The sequence below is a fragment of the Bolinopsis microptera genome, chromosome 8 (assembly GCF_026151205.1).
Source record: "Bolinopsis microptera isolate Bmic1 chromosome 8, MBARI_Bmic_1.0, whole genome shotgun sequence".
NCBI lineage: Eukaryota > Metazoa > Ctenophora > Tentaculata > Lobata > Bolinopsidae > Bolinopsis > Bolinopsis microptera.
Window position 1 is genome coordinate 5,994,625 of NC_087079.1, and position 20,774 is coordinate 6,015,398.

A 20,774-nucleotide genomic window follows, 5' to 3' on the forward strand; every position below is an offset into this window, starting at 1 on the left:
CACGTCCTCCAGGTGAGTAGCGTGGCTAGCTCTCTGCTATGAATGACTATTCAAAACCCTAATCCTCTAATTTGATCCCAACCCTATTAGCCCTAATATAACTGAAGTATATATGCTGAAACCCTAACCCTAAATTAGACCAATTTCATTTGCATTTGTCAATGTATAACTTTACTTATATTATAGTCATATCACCGGATTGCGGATCGTTTTTGTTTGAAATGAGACTGACCAATCTGTCACTATTCAAATTTGAACGAGGAACAGGTTTAAGAAATTCCCTTTAATAATAATATAATGTGTAAGGGGCCATCTACTTAGAACGACCACCAAAATCGCAGTTTTTCAGATCACCCCCTCCCCTTGTCCGGGTGTGTCCGAATAACCGAATTTTAAAAACCATCCCCTCCCACGGACGTCCGGATTTCCGGCTACTTAAAATACTAATAGACAATAATACATTTAGTGTCGAACAAGGTTAGCAAAGTTACATTTAAGTACTCGTTCAAAATACAGGGATCTAAACTTACAGAGTAATTAGTGTCAAAGAGATGAAATAAATAGGAATATTTCGTTAATTCTGCCAAAATTTCCGGACGTCCGAATTTTCAGAAACCACCCCTATCCCGTCCGTAACAGTCCGAAATTCCAAAACCACTGGCACTCCGTCCCTATCGGACGTCCTATGTAGATATCCCCTCATGAGATAATCTGTAACCAAAATCCCTTCGAATTATTAAGCTTCAAGTGAATAGTCAATGATTGAGGATCTAGAATTGAATATTTATTAATAATATGAATATAAATAACGATAGAATATTGCATATCTGATATCAATATCATAAAAAAGTTGTGCAAAAATACAAATCATACAAAAATACAAATCATACAAAGCATAGATACACCGTATAAGAATTCACAGTCTCACTAACAATTAAAAACCCCTCGATGCTCAACCAATTTCAATCAGTGACTTTGATTATCGTTTATATATATTTATTCAAAGTCACTTAAAAAATAATAACATATCAGTCCCGCTGGTCAACAGCAAAACCTCTTGCTGGTCCGAAAGTACCCAACTATAAGTATAACGGAACAATATTTAAAATATTAAATGTTTCTGATTTCATGCTTCAACTTGGTTCCTCCATGGTGATTTTGTTGTCAGGGCAGTTATAGCGTGGCACTGGTTACCATCTCGCTAACTCCGCATGCGTTACTACCGCGGTAAATTCTGTAGAAGTTCAACTGATTAATTTTCGAGGACATTTACGTTTAAACTGTGATCAATCGTGTAAGCTGTGATTAATCATTTAAATGAGAATTGATCAATCCTACGAATTTTCTTAGTGCAAGAAGTCTGAAGGTTTTAAAAACTAATAAACCAGTAACCACACTTACAGCAAAACAACTAATTAATTGACTAATTACCTGTAGTATCCCTGCTCGCCCCATCCAGTGCCCCAACTATTTTTAATGTTCCAGTAAGGAACACCGTCCTCCTCTCCGAACCCTGTTATCAGGACACCGTGATCCAGTCTAGCAGGGCGACACAGGAACCAATAAGGATGAGCAATACCGCCTGGTTAATTAAATTATTCAATAATTAATGGTTAATTAATTCATTTAATTTAGACAACAGGAATAGTCAAGTTCAAAAGGAACGGATAACATGAGGATTATATACAGGATTATATAGAAGACAACACGAGAACAGCTCACCCATGTAGAACTGCATCATGAAGGCGTTGATTCCAATAGAGACGGGTCCGTTAGCGGCAATCCAAGCAGCAATCTGAGCCTCGTCCTTTGGAAGCTGGATCCCTCCGGACACTTGCACTTTAGACTGCAAATAATTGAACTTTAAATTCGAGACGTTTGTCGTTTAGGGTACACGTGATTGAATAAGAATAACTCAAGAAGGGGCTGAGGAAGAGAGAGAGAGAGAGAGAGAGAGAGAGAGAGAGAGAGAGAGAGAGAGAGAGAGAGAGAGAGAGAGAGAGAGAGAGAGAGAGAGAGAGAGAGAAAGAGAGAGAGAGAGAGATACACTACCTTTCCTTGCTTGAAAGAGCACGTGTCCCCGTGACCTGTGTAAGGGTAATCAGTCTCCAGCTCCAGTCCTCCAATCCTCTTTATCTCCAGGTAAGCTTGTGAAGGTAATCCTCCGTTACACCCCTCGTCAACCTGACCAGTTCTTTACTAGAGTTGTTTTATCGAGCACAGACTTATACAGACTTATAGTATATTATATACTATACACATACTATAGTATGTGTGTAGTATCACATGACAGGGCAACATTTTATTGTCATACCCCACCCGTATATGAGAGGGAGGGTGGTGGTGAGGGGGGGGGGGGGGGGGGGGGGGAAGGGTGGTGGGGGGGGGCTATTTTATCTCACCTGATCACAGTCGACCAGTTCCTGTTCACTTAGCGAGGTGAGGTTCCCAGTCTGTATAGCGTTTTGACCCTCAACGTTTCCAGTAGTAGAGAAGGCCCAGCAAGATCCACACATTCCTTGGTTTTTAACCGGCGTTACCGCGTCTGAAGTGTAGGGGTTATTGTCTTATTTTTTCAGCGATTATACCGAAAAGTGATCATATCAAAAGTTGTTACCCAATACTTTTCAAACTTTACAGAGTACAGCATATATTACAGATAAAATTAGACAGGGAATGGGTGGGGAACCAAACACGGTTATGCACGGTGAAATGTGGCAACAATTACATTTGAATAAATAAATAAAACTGACTCTTGTCCCTCCAGTCAATACTATCAGGAGTATCAGCGGTGTCCATGAACCCTGCAGCAGGGAGTAGAGTCCGGGCCTCATCCACATCCGTATCTGCCATCACCTGAGTATAGGGGCTGCTAAGAGAGTTGTTGAACTGGCGGCACCCTCAAATCAAACATTGCGGGTGAAGCTATTGGTCTTGATAAAGGTAAACGAGTCGCTGTGCACTACTTTCATCAAGGTGAGAAGCACCCTGACTCCTAAGCAGTGAGCACAGTTGGGCACTCACTAAACATGACCCATCAATTCGATATTATACAAGCACGCAATTCTTATTACGCGAGTTTAGTTTACCTTGTTGAGATATAATTTAGCGAACTCTTCTTTACTGAGATCAGCGAACTTTGTGGCCCCGTACACTGAACTACTTCCCTGTTCCTTGTGGCGTCTGGAAATGTAGTTATATAGTCATAGTTACCATGGTTACTACGGTTACTACTATAGTTACTATAGTTACTACTGAACTTTAAATCTTAATCATTACTAAAAATGGGTCATCTTGAGGACAGACAAAAAGAACAAATGTTGTGTATACTGTATAGTGTGACACCATACCCTTTTTCAAAAGGCGCAGGAAACCACCGCGCCGTCTCGACGATGGCATCTAATATAATACAATATAATGCCTTTACACTGCCTGTCACGATGTAGTACAGCCACAAGAAGTCGATATTCTTATATTATCTTGATTTTCTGTTAGGATTATTTCTGAATCAGATTACTAGGTAGCAGAATGAAGTCGAGTATGCACTTCGCTCGATGTACACGAATTTCGACAACACATGGTCCTTAGTATAGTCATTCTATATATGTCTTCTCATCATGATATATATACATGCTTTTCATACAAAGTTACAACGAATTCTTCATGTTATACATCCTGGGTTTGGACAGAATATGACCCGTTTAAAATATTTCCATCATGTTACATCACATAATTCTGAAACATATTATATTTACAATAAATTATGCAATAACAACATTATAACTTGTATTTTTTTATTATAATCAACAAAATAAATTTATATATAATATTATATAATTGATTTATACAGCTCGTCCTTGTAGACGTGGCTGGCGAGTACGTATCTTTTTATTCAGGAGATTCATCAAGTCTCCATTTTGTTATTACTTCCGATAAACTTATCCCTTCTACGTTCGTTTCCTAAAACTTGTTTCTCTTTGTCTTATTAGTATTACTAATCGGGGATTACTAGATCGGGGATTACTACATACCATTAACGGTACCACGATATATCTGGCCTCTTCTTTTCCTCCATACTTTTAGTTTTAGTAAATTAGCTCGTGTTGTGCAAGAAATGTGATTTATCATAGGTCATATCGCATTTTGTGGTGATTTTGAACAAGATGGCTAATCCTGAATTCGAAATCGAACCTGACACTGGAAATGAAGCTGACCCTTCAGCCAGACGAGAAAAGTCTTGGACAAGAATGGATAAACTTCTGTTAGTATTTGGTGTCGTCGTCAGCTTAGGAGATGGAGTGGAAGTCTATTTGCCTGGTTCGTCAAATACAAGAATTCCCAGATCACTTGCCGGATTAGTCAACACAGCAAAAGCCTCAATAGTTTGTTAGACTCCTTGCATTTCAATAGACCACTGAAATTTCTATCATTAAAATTTTAAAAATATTACTCCAAAAAACGATAGCCAAAAACTAAGAAGCACCCCTTTTTAACCAGGAGTTATAACGCAACAAGTGTCGTGTGAAATTGAACTTTCTCCATGGAAGGAAGCAATACTGGACTGCATTCAGTACTTCACCTTAGCAGTCGCTGTTGTTATCTCAGGAATATTGGCTCACAGGTGTGGTATCGTAAGAAATTAATTACTCTTATCTACAGGGTGGGCCAAAAGTCAGTACCCAAACGTTGGCCTTTATAGCTCAGTCACTGAGTGCCCAATTTAAATACTTCTTTCTGGTATGACCTAGCACTACCACTGGTTCGAGGAATTTGTCAATTCGAAAAATATTCGCGTTCATTTTTTTCAAATGGAGGTTCATTTTCACATTTATTTGATAGTTTGGATGGTCTGATCAAGCTAAATGATATTGAATTGTGTTTGGCCATTCGAATTACGTTTGTTCTGAAAGAATTAGAACTGTAGCTTCTCAGATGACCGAGATATGAAGCATAACGAGTTTATTCATTACATGTGATCAGGTGATTGGTTTACCTAATCACGTGATAAGGTGACCCCGTTAACTACCCCGTTAAACATTATGGGAATTGTTAATGGTGCCCAATTAAGGTGTCGTGTCACGGTGTCACATAATCACCCAGTCAATTTTGTTAACGAGATACAGAAAATGCTTGATAACTTCGTCATTTCTAATCTGTTTTGCCTCATGTTTTCAGATCATATGCAACATTTGATAATCTACCGTCTCTGAAAAAATTTGGCGTTCAGCATGTTCAGAGAAAACAATATAGGTGTTTTAATATTGAATGGGCGTGGTCTAAAATATTCGAATTTTCCAATTTTGACGACGGAGTCCTCGAACCAGTAAGTACAGTATGCCATCTGCAAAGCAACAGCTCTCAAATATAAAACACGGCGGAGCTATTAAGGCCAACGTATGGGTACTGACTTTTGGCCCACCCTGTAGTTAAAATAAACATTGAGACTCGACAAATGACATATTACAACTTTTTCAGAGAGTTAAATCTACTTCAGTGCTTACTGCTTCATTTGCCAACTAATTCTTAAACTAAAATTTAATCTTCTGCAGGTTTGGGTGTAGAGTTTTGATTCTGTTTTCCCTCTATTTATGCGCTATCAGCACAGTTGTCTGTGCTATAGTAGCTAACTACACCACACTTCTCCTTTCTAGAGCCCTTATAGGGTTTTCTGTTGGAATCAATTTTAATGTCCATTACGTCATGATTGCTGAACTGATTTCCACTAAAGCAATTCTTGACGATATAGTGATGATAACGTCCATGATGTACACCGTCGGGGGAATTTGGTCTGCTGTGTTGGGATACCTGCTGTTAGATGTGGTCGGATGGAGGATATTCATTCTTCTGACATCATTGCCTTTCTTCATACCACCCATTTTCATGCTCCACTTTTGTATTAAAGGGAAATCAGGACAAAAATCGGGACAAATAGAGAACCAGCAAAACCAAACAGTTAAGAAGGAAACAGTTAAGAAGGAAACGGTGACTGTTCCTAACTTTGTTGCAAGAACTACAAAACTCGGACTGTTTGTATTTGTGTCCTCGTTCCAGGGCTGGATTACTATTCTTCTTGTTCCGAAGTTGATCCAGGTTTTCAAGATCAAGGAAGCCGAACCAAACAGTGACTGCTCTGTGACCGTGACTCAAGGAAAGGAACTCCTGCTCCTGGCTCTGGTCACATTCGCAGCTTTTCTCGGACGGTTATCCATGCACTTCACGAAGGAGAAATTCAGTTTCCGCAAATCCCAGCTTATAGTTGCCATACTGAATGTGGCGAGTTTTGGAGGCATGCTTGCACAGGATCATCTTGCAGTCGCTGTTACGACCAACTTCATCATTAAGTTCTTGTATGGGGTCAATTGTATGGCTTCTTGTTACATTCTCTACGACAAAGATTACTTCGGAGCGGAGCGGTTTGCCCTGGGTTCCAGTGTTTCGCTTGCTGTGGGCTTGGTTGGAGGTGTAGTCGGGACGGGTATGGTGGCCTTTGCACCGCTACTGTCTGTCATAATTACTGCGTCAGTGCTCAGTGCTCTGCAGATTCCGGTGGTTCTCTCAATGACAGATGTTCAGTAGACATTAGATTTCAGGAGACTGGAGAAGGATGCAGATTTCATGAATCCGGAGGAGATTGGAAGACCTGTTTAATACGCTTTAACAATTTTCATTTCTAGCAGGATAAATAATACCGGAGGTAAAATATTCAATAGTTATAAAATTTATCCAACAATTTGTTCATTTCAATTGTAGTCTTGCTCAGTTAAGTTAATTCCATGAGAATTTTATTAGTTATACGTTATATCATAATATTATATTGAGTGTATAGTTGCATTTACGTTATCTGTGCTGATATGTCCCTCACTGTTTCCCCGAGCTACAACTTCACTGAAACCCGATGAGGGTAACACAATGAGCTTTATACATGACAAGACCAATATCACATGACAAGACCAATATCACGTGACAAGACCAAGGTCACGTGACAAGACCTAGGTCACGTGTCAAGACCTAGGTCACGTGACAAGGTCACGAAGTTCAAGCGTATACACCACGGTATTGTATACACGTGGTATAGACCACGTATTATGCGCAGATGTTCACGACAAATTTTTCAATATTCAAAAATGAGGTTTTTTGTTCACCAAGACGAGAAGAAGCATTAAATGTCAAAGGGCGTGGCCTGAAAGGACACGGGGCTTGACGACAGCAAGGAGATTATCAAACTCATGCTGGATAGAAAGATTTGGAAAAAAACTATCTCTGTTCGGACGCTGAAGCCGCCCTAAGTCGAGTAAGTCGAGTAAGTCGAGCATAACCTATAAATAAGAATGTATACCTGTTTTCCTTATTCCAGAGTTTACTATTCTTGTAGTAGGTCCAGAACCTCAGGTTATGCTCATCAGCTGTCTCGTACTGCAACAATCACAACGTCAAATAACACTAACCGATAACAAGCATAACAACATGTTAACAGTTACAGAAATCCTAATCACAAGATTAAACACCCGAATGTTCCCTGTAGCTAAGGGTTAATACTAAGGTAACTATACTAGCTACTATTTAAAGGTAACTATACTAACTACTATCTATATGTAACTATACAACACAGACAATAAGAAAACGCTGATTACTACATAATATCACCTGTTTGTCGTATTTCTCCATGAAGCGTTTGAAGGACGGTGAGTCAAGTCTTATCTCCTCCGCAGTTGCCATGGTAACAAATACCAAGACTACTAGTAACATCCTCATCATCTGCTACTGATACAATATAAAGTTACAATACAATAAAATATACACAATGTTACTTGATGTGATATGAATTACACGGTGGCTGTTCTATGTAACAGAGCCTTTGAAATGGTAACTCTACAGGAAATACCACAGCTTTTGTTGACTCAATAAGTCGAGAGCGTCGTTTTCTTATGTATACAACAGAGACGTACCGTTATATCCTTGCAAATTACTATTAACTAATTTACAAGAAATTCAGTTTTTAGTACTGGATTAAATAAAAACATTCAATCGAATAATCATGGCAAATTTATTAAAAAAGTACGATACAAAACGGATAAAAATTAAAATATCAATAATAACCAAAAATTACGAAAGCAATAACTTAAGAATATCTAAAGCAATCAAATTCTCTCGATCACCAATACCTTCAGAACCTGACGATAAGCGAAAAGGGCCAAAACTCACGATGAAAAATGAGGTGTTCTTAAACTTGAAATGGTTTTCGTAATATATGTATCAGGTTTACATTTTACAAACATGACAGTTAGTAGAAAAAACGTAATACTTAAAAACAAAGTTGTACTTAATTCTTACCAAAGTACCAAAGTAACAAAATCATAACTTGTAACCAACTTAATTCATTAACTACAGGAAGTTTAGTTAGAGGGAAATTAAATCAACATAGTATTAAGAAGTTCAGTAATTGCGCGTCACGACCGACACACGGCGTAACTTACGCCGTGTGTCGGTCGTGACGCGCAATGACTGACGCGCAATGACACACGGCGTTAGTAAAAGTTTGCTTTTTTCAATTGAATCTGGCACATAGTTTTTAAAGTACACTTACTAACATCGTTATCCTGATACGTGGGAGGCTGGTTTAGAAATGCCTCACATTCTGATTACGGAGTGTATGTGAAAAAAAATATGAAATGGCTTACCTTAATATATGAACAATCCCGCGGAGATACTGAGATATTAACACCACGGAGATAATTTTCAGCAAAAATTAAAATTAAATAATTCGGACTAACTAATAAAGTTCACTGAAACAAATTATGTAAAACATAAACTTTCTTTCCCCCTACATAGTCAATAAAGTTTTAAACTGATCAAGAAAAACGAATTTCAAGCATTTCCGTACAAATTAGCGAACAAATGTGTGGCTTTGAAAATCTGAACCTACAGTACAGAATACAAATCGCGAAGTCTTTGAAATCGGATTAGCCGTAAGGCAATTATTACTCACCAATCTAGTAAGTTCATTACAAAATTCTGATAAGAAACACTTAAGAAATAATCAAATTTACTATGACGTCATGTTTCATACGTGACACCATCACTCATATTATTACGTCATCACTCATATCATGACGTCATTATTCATTCCATGACGTCATGAAACATTATTAGTCGTCACCAAAAAACTATGACGTCACCAATCATACTATGACGTCACCATCAATTTATCGGTATGCCCGTTATCAGTTCTGTTATACCCACATCCAGGGTACTGTTGTTCGGTATTATCTTTTCGTCCCCTTCTGGTATGAACTGTACAGCACACATGATAGCGTACCCTAACGCGAGGAATAGTACCTGCGGAGGTATGATATTAATTAATTAATTAATTAATTAGATGATAATTAAGTGGAATTAGTCTCTGCATTAAGCAGATTATAAAGACAAGGTGTGGTCTTGATCATGTGGTATAAATTGTCTTATCATAATTACGTTGAAGGTGCCACTTGGGTACTGATTTTGAATAAAGATTTACATAATTCTAGAAATTTTTGCAGGATTTTATTGAGTGACAGTTTTGAGTTTTGTCCTGTGTTCTGAACGTACAGTTGTTAACAAATGAATGGAACATTTAACAGGCACGATTATTAATTGATAAAAGATCAACACCATCAATAAAATATGAACAGAAAAATATTCACATTTTTACCCAATGAAAATGTACATTTCTCTTAACATTTGTTTCCCCAAAATGATAACTTTGATAAACACAATACACATTACACAACTCCACAGACAGACTTAAGAAGAACCTCATGAAATGAACCAACGCTTTGATCACACATCAAAGCATTTCAGCAGTCATATACGTTCCATTCAAGTTCTAAATTCTTTAATAATTCTTCCTAACTGCAGTGCTATTTTTTATTTTGACTTGTTTACCGGATATACCAGATTGATATTTAATTTGCTTTCAAATTTTTAATTATAATTGTACGTTGTAACGTTCAACAGCGTTATTCAACAGCGTTTCGTTATATTACATATAACGTTCACGTTGCCTTACATAATTATTGAGTTTAACACAAAAAGTAACTTGCACGGATATAATTATATAATAAATGTATTATAATTATAAATATAAATATTGTTATATAAATTATAAATAAATTATATAATAAATGTCTTACGCTCACCTTCCTGTCAATTCAAGATGCATAATTATAGAATTGTCCTCATAAAGGTTTTTACAATTAGATGGACAGGATGACTGGGGCTAGTTGAGCTGGTCGTAAGTATAATTTAAGGCAGAGTATTCAATATTGTAATTTTACAACATAATATTCCAACACATTGTGTGATTAAGCTAAAATTCCTGCAAACTATAATATCATCTGCTACGAAACTACATATTATAACTTAACTAGAAAACCCGTGGTCACAGGGAGGAACCTAATAGTATTGTTTGGAAGTCAGTTTTAATCGTGTCAAAAAGTATTCATCCCCACCGAAGATACAGCCAAATAAAATGTTGCTCGTATTAAACACAGCGTAATATCAACAAAACCGATTAAAATGACGTTAAAACAATCATTGCACGTGCACGTGCGTGTAACAATCCTCGTTACTATGGTTACTACGCAACTTCCTATTTCTCGTCTGATTTGCACGTGGGCGGTCGTACTACAAAAACAATTCTTTGAATTATAGTAGAGATAACTATAATATATTATCTAATCGTGACTAAACTAAGGTGCCTTAATTTCAACCCCCCCCCCCCCGCCCCCCCCCCCCCCATTATTTCCTCTCCCTCTAAACTTTATTTTCTTTTCCTGCCCCAAAGCTCCTCCTAAAGACATTTAGGAAATTTGCGGCAAATTTGACGAATATAGGGGCTTGATTGTATACTTATATACAACGTTACATCACAAGATTGTTCAGTTTAAGACAACAAAGGACGCTCAAGGACAATCTTACAACAGATTGTATTCAAGCATATCGTTACCTTGGTTGGCAACTATAATATCTAATTGTGACTAAAGTGCCTTAATTTGAATCTGTTGGGGAGTGTGGCAGTGTGTTCAACATTGAGGAGTTGTTAGCCACTATTCACCTGTTCAACCTATCCTGTTTGCTGTTGTTGTAAGTTGCCGCATTGTCACCACGTCATAATATTGATAATTGTATCTGGGGATAAATTGTTCGTTGTGTTTTTCTCATTATTTTTTATTTAACTTCTTCTTTTTTTAATTGACATACAAACAAGTTGATCATAACCATTAACATATCGATCTTATCTCAATACACACAGCAGTACCCACTACCCGGGTGAATATCTCCCAACTTTGATGACACAAAAATTATGCAGAATTGTGCCATAAGGTTCGCAAATTTTGGAATAGTTTGGATAACACCGAATGGTGCAATTTCCACCACATAAAGGCTAGCTTATATATAACATTTGACGAAAGTCGAATACAAGGAAGTACTATCGAGAAAACCATATTATATAGCTGACTTTGGCAGGGTAGTGTTGGTTATGTGCCTGACCTGGAGAACACAGCGGATATCCTTACTGTACGGCTAGTTAAACAAGGAATTAAAACTGTGTGGCTCCGTGCAGCCCAACCTACCTGTGGCGAAAGCTCTAATATACAAAAACAAAACATTGCATTTGTTATCTGATCTCGAGGTGTGGTACGACATTTCGTTAACCCAATAAATGCCTGGAAAACTGCAAATTTTCACATGTCCAGTATCTGATATTATCACGACTAGACCGCCCCTAGCTCCACCAATAGGGAGCCCAATAGGGAGCCCCACCAATAACAATAAGATATTTGGTAATTCCATGAGGCACTAGCACCACGAGAAGCAAACGATGTCTTTGTTATGGTTGAGAGAAAATGGAATGCTTTAGCATTTTATAATACACCCCACAAAGCGGGTTCTATCTGATAGAAAGCTCCGGGTGCAAAGACAAGGTGTTTGTCTTTGTGTAAACCCGAGGCAAAACTATTCTTTGTTTGAAGTGAATTATAGATAAGGGCGGGATTGTGAGAGAAGGGTTTTCACCAACATTTGTATGGGTTCGTTAAACAGGCCAAGACACATGATCACAGTTAAGCATCACCTACACATTACACTGTACAAGTCACGTGTCTAATGTCTATACTGTACAAGTCACGTGTCTAATGTCTACACTGTACAAGTCACGTGTCTAATGTCTACACTGTACGAGTCACGTGTCTAATGTCTACACTGTACGAGTCACGTGTCTAATGTCTATACTGTACGAGTCACGTGTCTAATGTCTACACTGTACGAGTCACGTGTCTAATGTCTACACTGTACGAGTCACGTGTCTAATGTCTACACTGTACGAGTCACGTGTCTAATGTCTATACTGTACGAGTCACGTGTCTAATGTCTACACTGTACGAGTCACGTGTCTAATGTCTATACTGTACGAGTCACGTGTCTAATGTCTATACTGTACAAGTCACGTGTCTAATGTCTATACTGTACGAGTCACGTGTCTAATGTCTTTACTGTACGAGTCACGTGTCTAATGTCTATACTGTACGAGTCACGTGTCTAATGTCTACACTGTACGAGTCACGTGTCTAATGTCTATACTGTACGAGTCACGTGTCTAATGTCTATACTGTACGAGTCACGTGTCTAATGTCTATACTGTACAAGTCACGTGTCTAATGTATATACTGTACGAGTCACGTGTCTAATGTCTTTACTGTACGAGTCACGTGTCTAATGTCTATACTGTACGAGTCACGTGTCTAATGTCTACACTGTACGAGTCACGTGTCTAATGTCTATACTGTACAAGTCACGTGTCTAATGTATATACTGTACGAGTCACGTGTCTAATGTCTATACTGTACGAGTCACGTGTCTAATGTCTATACTGTACGAGTCACGTGTCTAATGTCTATACTGTACGAGTCACGTGTCTAATGTCTATACTGTACGAGTCACGTGTCTAATGTCTATACTGTACGAGTCACGTGTCTAATGTCTATACTGTACGAGTCACGTGTCTAATGTCTATACTGTACAAGTCACGTGTCTAATGTCTATACTGTACGAGTCACGTGTCTAATGTCTATACTGTACGAGTCACGTGTCTAATGCCTATACTGTACGAGTCACGGACTTCCTGAGAAATATGTTAGAATCTTTCAGGCATTCTTCAACGGAACCATGAGTGCTGTCAGGGTTAATGGTGAAATGTCTGATTGGTTCTCTGTTAATTCGGGCACTGGACAGGGTGATATCCAGGGCCCTCCTGTATTTAATTTCTGTCTGAACTTTGGAATCTTTTTGGCCGAGGTTCACAAGGCAATCAGTCATGGTGCTGTACTGCAAAAGGAACTAAAGGGTGCAGATGAAAAAGTTATCATGGATAGTGACTACGCTGATGATCTGGCAGTGATGGACAATACTGAAGAAGGGCTGCAAGAGTCCACTGATCTTATAGCTTATTACACCTCTTATGCTGGGTTGAAGATCAACGCTAAAAAGACACAATGCATGGCGATCAGCAAGTGTGCGTCCCAGCGACCTTACACCGAAAGAGACAGTATAAAGCTAACAGTGGAGGGAGAACCTGTTGAACAGGTCAGCAACTTTGTTTATCTTGGTGCCAACATCAGTGGGGATGGTACCATTGACCGAGATCTTGACATCAGGATCCAGCGTGCTAATGGTGCGTTCCATCAGCTTTGGAAGATACGGAACAGTCGAACTATAAGAACGCCCACCAAGATCCGTATCTACAAGGCTGCTGTTATTACTATTCTGTTATATGGAGCTGAAGTGTGGAACACAACAAAGAAGCAGATGAAACGGTTTGAGGTCTTCCATCTGACCTCCCTGAGAAGAATCTTGAAGATAAAGTGGTTCTTCCATGTCTCCAATGAAGAAGTTCTCAGGCGTGCTGGAATTAAGTCTATCGAAACTAAGGTGGTACGGACATGTTGTCAGAATGCCAGAGACGCGGTTCCCCAATTTCTTACTGGATTGGAAACCAAACTATGGAAAGAGACTGAGAGGACGACCCCGCAAAGGCTGGATGGCCTGTGTACTCGAGGATGCGGCTGAATTCACAGGTGTAGATAACATCAGCAGAGATGCAGTAAAACAGTTGGCTCTAAAGCGAGTGGAATGGAGGAACATGTTACGCCGTAGAAGAGATGTGTGTGATGCAGGCCACTCCAACGACTAGGAGGAGACCTCTTCATGTAGCATGTATGTATGTACGAGTCACGTGTCTAATGTCTATACTGTACGAGTCACGTGTCTAATGTCTATACTGTACATGTCACGTGTACTATTAGCGCGCACCAGTGAATACTGAATAATGATATAAGATTAACTTGTCATTACCTTATCGGACCTTTTTTGGACGGACATTACTTGAACGGACATAATTATAAACGGACATTAATATGAACGCTAAAAGGCAATCAAAAGCATCAAAAATCCGAATTTTTTTCATCTTTTTTAAAAACTTTAAAAAAATGTTAGCAAATGATTATTAAATCCATTTACAAACAGTAAGCAATAAAGGCAGTCTTTAATCAGTAAAAATGTTGAATACAGTTCATGTTAAACTTAATTACTAATTAAGTCATATCAAATGATGGAGTAGTTCGCTGTTTATTAGTCTCATGATTGAAATACTGATAGTTGGATAATATCCGGTTGATACGTGTTTGAATAGTTTTCCCACAACAACTTAATATTATTCATACAGAATTCATGTTACCTGGAGACCTCAGGCTATCATGTTCATAAACACAGAATAGAGATTAGGCGGAATGACAGGCTGAGCGCGGCCCAGTACACAGAAAAGTTCATGTTAATTACTGTAATTAAGTGATTCGAATTATGTATATATTTCATATCAATTTTCCTAACCCTACTTTTAGCCACGTAGGCATGATTTCTTAGTAGGACTGGCTACGTGGCATAATCAGTTGTCATGTTTTAGTGTTTTGCTTTTGAGAATGCTGAGTTGCTTGCGAACATAGCTTTTACCCAGTCCGCGCTCTTTATTGCTTAGGGGGACGCCAAATTGTCGTTTGAATGTGGGAAAATTTTAAAGAGAATCTTACGACTGCAGAAAGAAAAATATATAAATAAAATAATTTGTAGTACAAATAATTTTATACATTAAATTATAAAATAAAGCAAGGTCAGTAAAGTAATATTAAATTAGAGACGGTGGAGTTAAAGTAGAATTAAAATATAATTAAAGAAAAGTAGAGTAGAGTGAGAAGTAAAGAAAAGTCGATATAAGATAAACTTGTCACTATATAGTCCTGTATGGCGGCCGAGATGGCTCAATAGAAAAATTAATTATACCAAAAGCTGGCGGCCGAGATGGCTCAGCTAGCTAATTAGCCGTATGGGATTTATGTTCCGGGGTATTTGGAACAGGTTTAGGGGTTTAAATAGTTAGTACCTGTCCCAAACCATCAGACAAATCAAGTTTCGACCTCCCAACCCACTCAGGCCACTCCCAGGGGCCACGCCCATCCCAAAATAGCTGAAATCCAGGTCGAATCAAGATAGTTAGATGGGCGTGGCCCCTGTGAGTGGCCTGAGTGGGTTGGGAGGTCGAAACTTGATTTTTCTGATGGTTTGGGACAGGTACTAACTATTTAAACCCCTAAAACTGTTCCAAATACCCCGGAACATAAAATCCCATACGGCTAATTAGCTAGCCGTATGGTGGCTGAGCCATATCGGCCGCCACCAAAAAAAAAAAAAAAAAAAAAATTTTCAAAATCAAAATGGTTTTCAAAATCAAAATGGTTTTCAAAATCAAAATCAATATCGTTTTCAAAATCAAAATCAATATCGTTTTTAAAATCAAAATCAATATCGTTTTTATAATCAAAACCAATATCGTTTTCAAAATCAAAATCAAAATCAAAATCAATATCGTTTTCAAAATCAAACTCAAAATCGTTTTAAAAATGAGAATCGTTTCCAATTTCAATATGAAAATCGTTTTTTATTTAAATTTTAAAATCATTTTACAAATCAAATTCAAAATCGTTTTTATTTTGCGATTAATTGTATAATTAATTCTTTTATTCAAAATTTTCAGTGAAAATTTTGGTGAGCCATCTCGGCCGCCATAGTCCTGTCACTATAAAGTGCGTTTTGCACGCTATATAGTGACAAATATCAGCTATCATTATAAAGTGCGTGTCACTATATCATATATAATACAGTCCTGTCACTATATAGTGCGATTATCGTAGCTGACATAAGCCACCGAAGGGGGGCTAGAGATAAAGCTTAAGCTGTACTTTAGGCATTCAAGTATCTCTCTATTATAGAGTAGTTGGGATCGTTCATTGCTCGGTACGACTACGAGTTGGACAGACAACCAGTTGTAAGACTAAAAGAAAATGTGGAGGTAGAAGAAGCCGAAGATCAACTTCAAGATAGTGATCATGCAATAATGTGATACTGATATTTACAATTCAGATTGTTAACATTTTATAATACCTTTTTTTTATTGATTCAACGATATAGTTTAGCTGATGATAGCTATTGAAATTGACTGAAATTGAAAAGTTGTCACATTCTGGACAAAAAGCTCGAAATGAAAAAAATTCAACGGACTTTAACTTGGACGGACATTAATTGAACGGACTTTATTTGAACGGACATTAAGGTGAACGCTAGGGCCTCCAGCGTTCAAGTAATGTCCGTCCAAATAAGGTCCGATAAGGTATATAGTCCTGTCACTATAAAGTGCGTTTTGCACGCTATATAGTGACAAATATCAGCTGTCATTATAAAGTACTTGTAACTATATAGTCCTGTCACTATACATAGTGCGATTACCAATAACAACGGAATGTAATTCAGCTTGTTAGATAGGAATCGAAGCTCATCGATGCCCAGTTTACCAAAAATCGAGGAATAAGTTGGCAAAATGAGCACCATTTTCATAATTTACTGCTAAAAATCGAAAATCATATTTCTGATACCATACTCCATTGAGCTGAAATATAGCTGTAATTGCTAATTAGAGGACGATGGTGTTTATGTTCATCACAACTCAAGTTTTAACCAGCAATGCCATGTTCATTAGACAAAAATGAAACGAAAGATTGTGCTTCAAAACCGCCCATATTGTATTGTATCAGATGCCATCGCGGAGTAGGTGGTCTCCTGCACCTTTTCCGCCTTGACATAAAAGAAAAAACCTAGACATGCAACCTGCAATCCGAAGGTGATTGCAGCCCTTACGGAAGACTATAAGGTCTTCATGCTTATATAATTAAATGGTTAAATGATACATAACGATAACTTTTAAACCCCAGAAGTTTCCAGTATCGTCAAGAATCTATATACAGGGTGAGTTGAAAATAGTGTGTGGAAAGTAAATGGCTCTAATTTCTTTGACAAATAAAATTTTGTCTGGCTCATCTCTTTTAAATGATCCCTAGAACATACCCTGAAAGTTTCAGGGTGATAGCTTTAAAAATGTAGGAGAATATAGATTTTTAGACTCGATTTCCAGGGCACACGATTTGAGAACCCCATTAGGACGAATTTAAGATTTTTTGGAAAACTGCCAAAAATCAACCAAATTATGAGTTAGAATCAAATGAGAGGTAAGAATGAAATATGTAAAGTTTATGAACTGATAGCAATTCACCATTCAAAATTTGCTCCTTCATAAAAAAATTATCGATTTTTACTTTCCACACACTATTTTCAACTCACCCTGTACTCACTGAGCTTGGTGTCACTTGGCCATGAGAAAAGCTAAGATTGATCGTAAAATTGTATAGAGATAAATGCCCTTCGTAACATTTATTCCTCTGAATTAAAAACGACGTAGGTGTGAAGTATGAATCAGTATGAATTCATACTGATTTATACTTTATTAAATCGTGGTGTGAAGTAATATGGTGCCCATATGGTTAGCTACTAACCATCAGAGCGGTTCTAAATGGTGACAAACAACTAGATCATCTCAAAAATAAATATACTTAGAAAATATTACTTCTATTGTATAATGTAGTGATCACTTCCCTAGTTGAGTGTGTCCCACAACTAAGCTCATTGCCCAAAAGTCCTGCATTATGTATTATAATGAACCTGGACATATGGGCAAGTTTCCATAACTAATTTTTTGTGATCAGCGGTAATAACCGCTTTTTTTACGCTAAAAAAGCGCTTATTGATAAAACCCACCGTTATTTGGCGATTATAAAGCGATTATAAACGGTCCCGTTAATAAACGGTTAAAAACGATTATAATCGCTTTTTCCATAAAATATTTTTGCAAAAGCGATTATTAGCGCTTTAAAAGCGATAATAAATCGCGAATTAAAATTATTAGTGATAAAAAAACGCTTTTATTTTAGGGTTGTCGATTATTATCGCTCCGTAAGCGCTTTTCAAAAAAACGCTTATAAACCGTTTTTTGGACCGTTTTTAAAACGCTTTTAATCGACTATAAGCGATTATATTCACTAGGGAAAGTTCCAAATTAAAAAGCGCCTACTAATCGTTAAAAAAACGCTTTTTTATTTTAAGTTAATAAGCGGTTTAAATCGATTATAAAACGATTATAAGCGACAATAAGCGATTTTTTGAAATCTGCTAAAAAGCGATATTTTCACTACGATCAGCGCTTATAACCGCTTTTCTTGAAATTTTCCTACTGAAAAGCGTTTATAAGCGCTTATTTATTTGCTGTCTATAAGCGATTATAAACGATTATAAGCGCTTTTTTACGTATTTGAAACGAGGAAAAAATTGTCAGGTACGAGATATTATAAGCGATTATAAGTGATTATAAAGTATCGTAAATGTTATTGTCTTCAATTGTCGCTTATAAGCGACTATAAACGATGAAAAGCGCTTTTTGATCAAAACTATGATCAAAATATGTTTTGATTTGATTTATTTGGGGTATATAAGCGATTATGTAAGCGGGGTATATAAGCGATTATAAACGATTATAAGCGCTTAATTCTTTACGTATTTGGAACGAGGACACAATTAACAACAAAATTACGCGATATTATAATAATAGTCCAGTTATTAATGGACATTTATGGAAATGAACCTGCAAATTTTCAGATACTCACGAAACTTTGCACAGACCTTCCCAAAGGTATGAATAAACGATTTTCGGTTGGAGACATTTTTTTACCATGGGGAAAACCCAGGAGGGCCACGCACATATTGACCCAATAACGTAACCAACCCTTTGCTTCTGAAGGTCGTAGAGACTTCAAAATAGGCTTAAACGAAGCCGCATATATGCATGTTTATATACACCCTGTAGAAGTTATTGATCAACACATGGCCTAAAATCCTTAATTTTCGAGAAATTCGCCAAAAACCATTTTGGGCGAGGCGCTGAGCCCATTTTACTAACTTTTGATATGATCGTGATAGAGTCTTCGGATAGAGTGCAAAAGAACCGCAATTGGCATATTTATATATGACTTATGAAGAAACATGTGCCTTAAAGTGCTTACTTTTTCAGTTATTGGCGAAAAACTGATTTTCGGTTCCAGAAATCATGCAAAAATATGGGTATCTGGTAAATTGGGCTATGAAGGCCCTAGAGATTTTTGAATGGGTGCAAATTGTGCAGAATGGCCATGTTTATATACATTATTATAAATGACATAGCTCGGCGCGCTCATACTAAATCGCTCGCCCAAATTTTAAGATTCTTGTGAAAAGGCCCTTTGGGTATGAAATTGATCTGAATCGATGTATTTTTGGACGCTAATTCCGAATCGCCCCCCGTGACGTAGGGTAAAAATGCTTCCCTGGAGAGTTATAAGCAAAAAAACCGTTTTGGTCACGTGACAGGCTAGTAAAACATGAATTCTAGGAAAGCTTGGGATTTTTTGCACATCTGCCAATATTTTCGCAGCAAATTGGAAATAAAAGATATATCTTTTGACGTCATGACGATAATTTGCGTTTTGATTTTTAATAATTTGCGTTTTGATAAATTACAACCGCTTCTTAATCTTGAGTTAATTACATTTGTTTCACTATATGTTATATATAATATGGAAATATATGGTTACACTGTACACATTGACATAATATTTAGCGATCTATCTTAATCCTTGTTGCCAGAGAACTGAAAGTTTGCAACCACAAAAATTGTACAACGATGATAAGATGTTGGTAATAAGGAGAAGGAGAAGGAGAAGGAGAAGGAGAAGGAGAAGGAGAAGGAGAAGGAGAAGGAGAAGGAGAAGGAGAAGGAGAAGGAGAAGGAGAAGGAGAAGGAGAAGGAGAAGGAGAAGGAGAAAGAGAAGGAGAAGGAGACAAGGACAAGGAGACAAGGAAAAGGAGACAAGGACAAGGAGACAAGGACAAGGAGACAAGGACAAGGAGACAAGGAAAAGGAGGCAAGGACAAGGAGACAAGGACAAGGAGACAAGGAGATAAGGAGACAAGCAGACAAGGAGACAAGGAGACAATGAGACAATGAGACAAGGAGACAAGGACAAGGAGACAAAGACAATGAAACAAGGACAATGACAAGGAGACAAGCTAGGTGACAAGGACAAGGAGAAAAGGACAAATAGACAAGGCCAGGGCAAGTACACAAGGAGACAAGGACACAAGGACACAAGGACACAAGGACACAAGGACACAAGGACACAAGGACACAAGGATACAATGAGACAAGGAGACACGGAGACACGGAGACAAGGAGACAAGGATACAAGGAGACAATGACACAAGGAGACAAG

General features: G+C 37.7%; 2 protein-coding genes across 2 annotated transcripts in view; both read right to left on the bottom strand.

Annotated features, from left to right (window-relative positions):
• Positions 1–762: 762 nt before the first annotated feature.
• LOC134820269 (cathepsin F-like) lies at positions 763–7,757 on the bottom strand. The gene is made up of 9 exons (XM_063830506.1): positions 7,645–7,757; positions 7,337–7,413; positions 3,090–3,183; positions 2,754–2,856; positions 2,403–2,545; positions 2,053–2,184; positions 1,723–1,846; positions 1,432–1,582; positions 763–1,234 (listed from the first exon to the last, which is right to left on the bottom strand). The coding sequence occupies exons 1-9, from the start codon at positions 7,753–7,755 to the stop codon at positions 1,174–1,176; spliced, it is 996 nt and encodes a 331-aa protein (XP_063686576.1). The 5' UTR covers positions 7,756–7,757; the 3' UTR covers positions 763–1,173.
• Positions 7,758–8,462: 705 nt separating this feature from the next.
• LOC134820268 (protein zntC-like) overlaps positions 8,463–20,774 on the bottom strand; it is a 45,294-nt gene continuing 32,982 nt past the window's right edge. The window contains exon 10 of the mRNA XM_063830505.1: positions 8,463–9,336. Within this exon, the coding sequence (XP_063686575.1) occupies positions 9,199–9,336 (138 nt within the window). The 3' untranslated portion in view covers positions 8,463–9,198. The remainder of the gene's footprint in view (positions 9,337–20,774) is intronic.

Excerpts from the sequence above, each read along its gene's own strand:
- LOC134820269 (XM_063830506.1), bottom strand. The coding sequence starts at position 7,755 with ATGATGAGGATGTTACTAGTAGTCTTGGTATTTGTTACCATGGCAACT. Across the intron at positions 3,184-7,336 it reads CTCTGGAATAAGGAAAACAG|ACGCCACAAGGAACAGGGAA; the intron begins GTATACATTCTT and ends CTACATTTCCAG. Across the intron at positions 2,546-2,753 it reads TATTGACTGGAGGGACAAGA|ACGCGGTAACGCCGGTTAAA; the intron begins GTCAGTTTTATT and ends CCTACACTTCAG.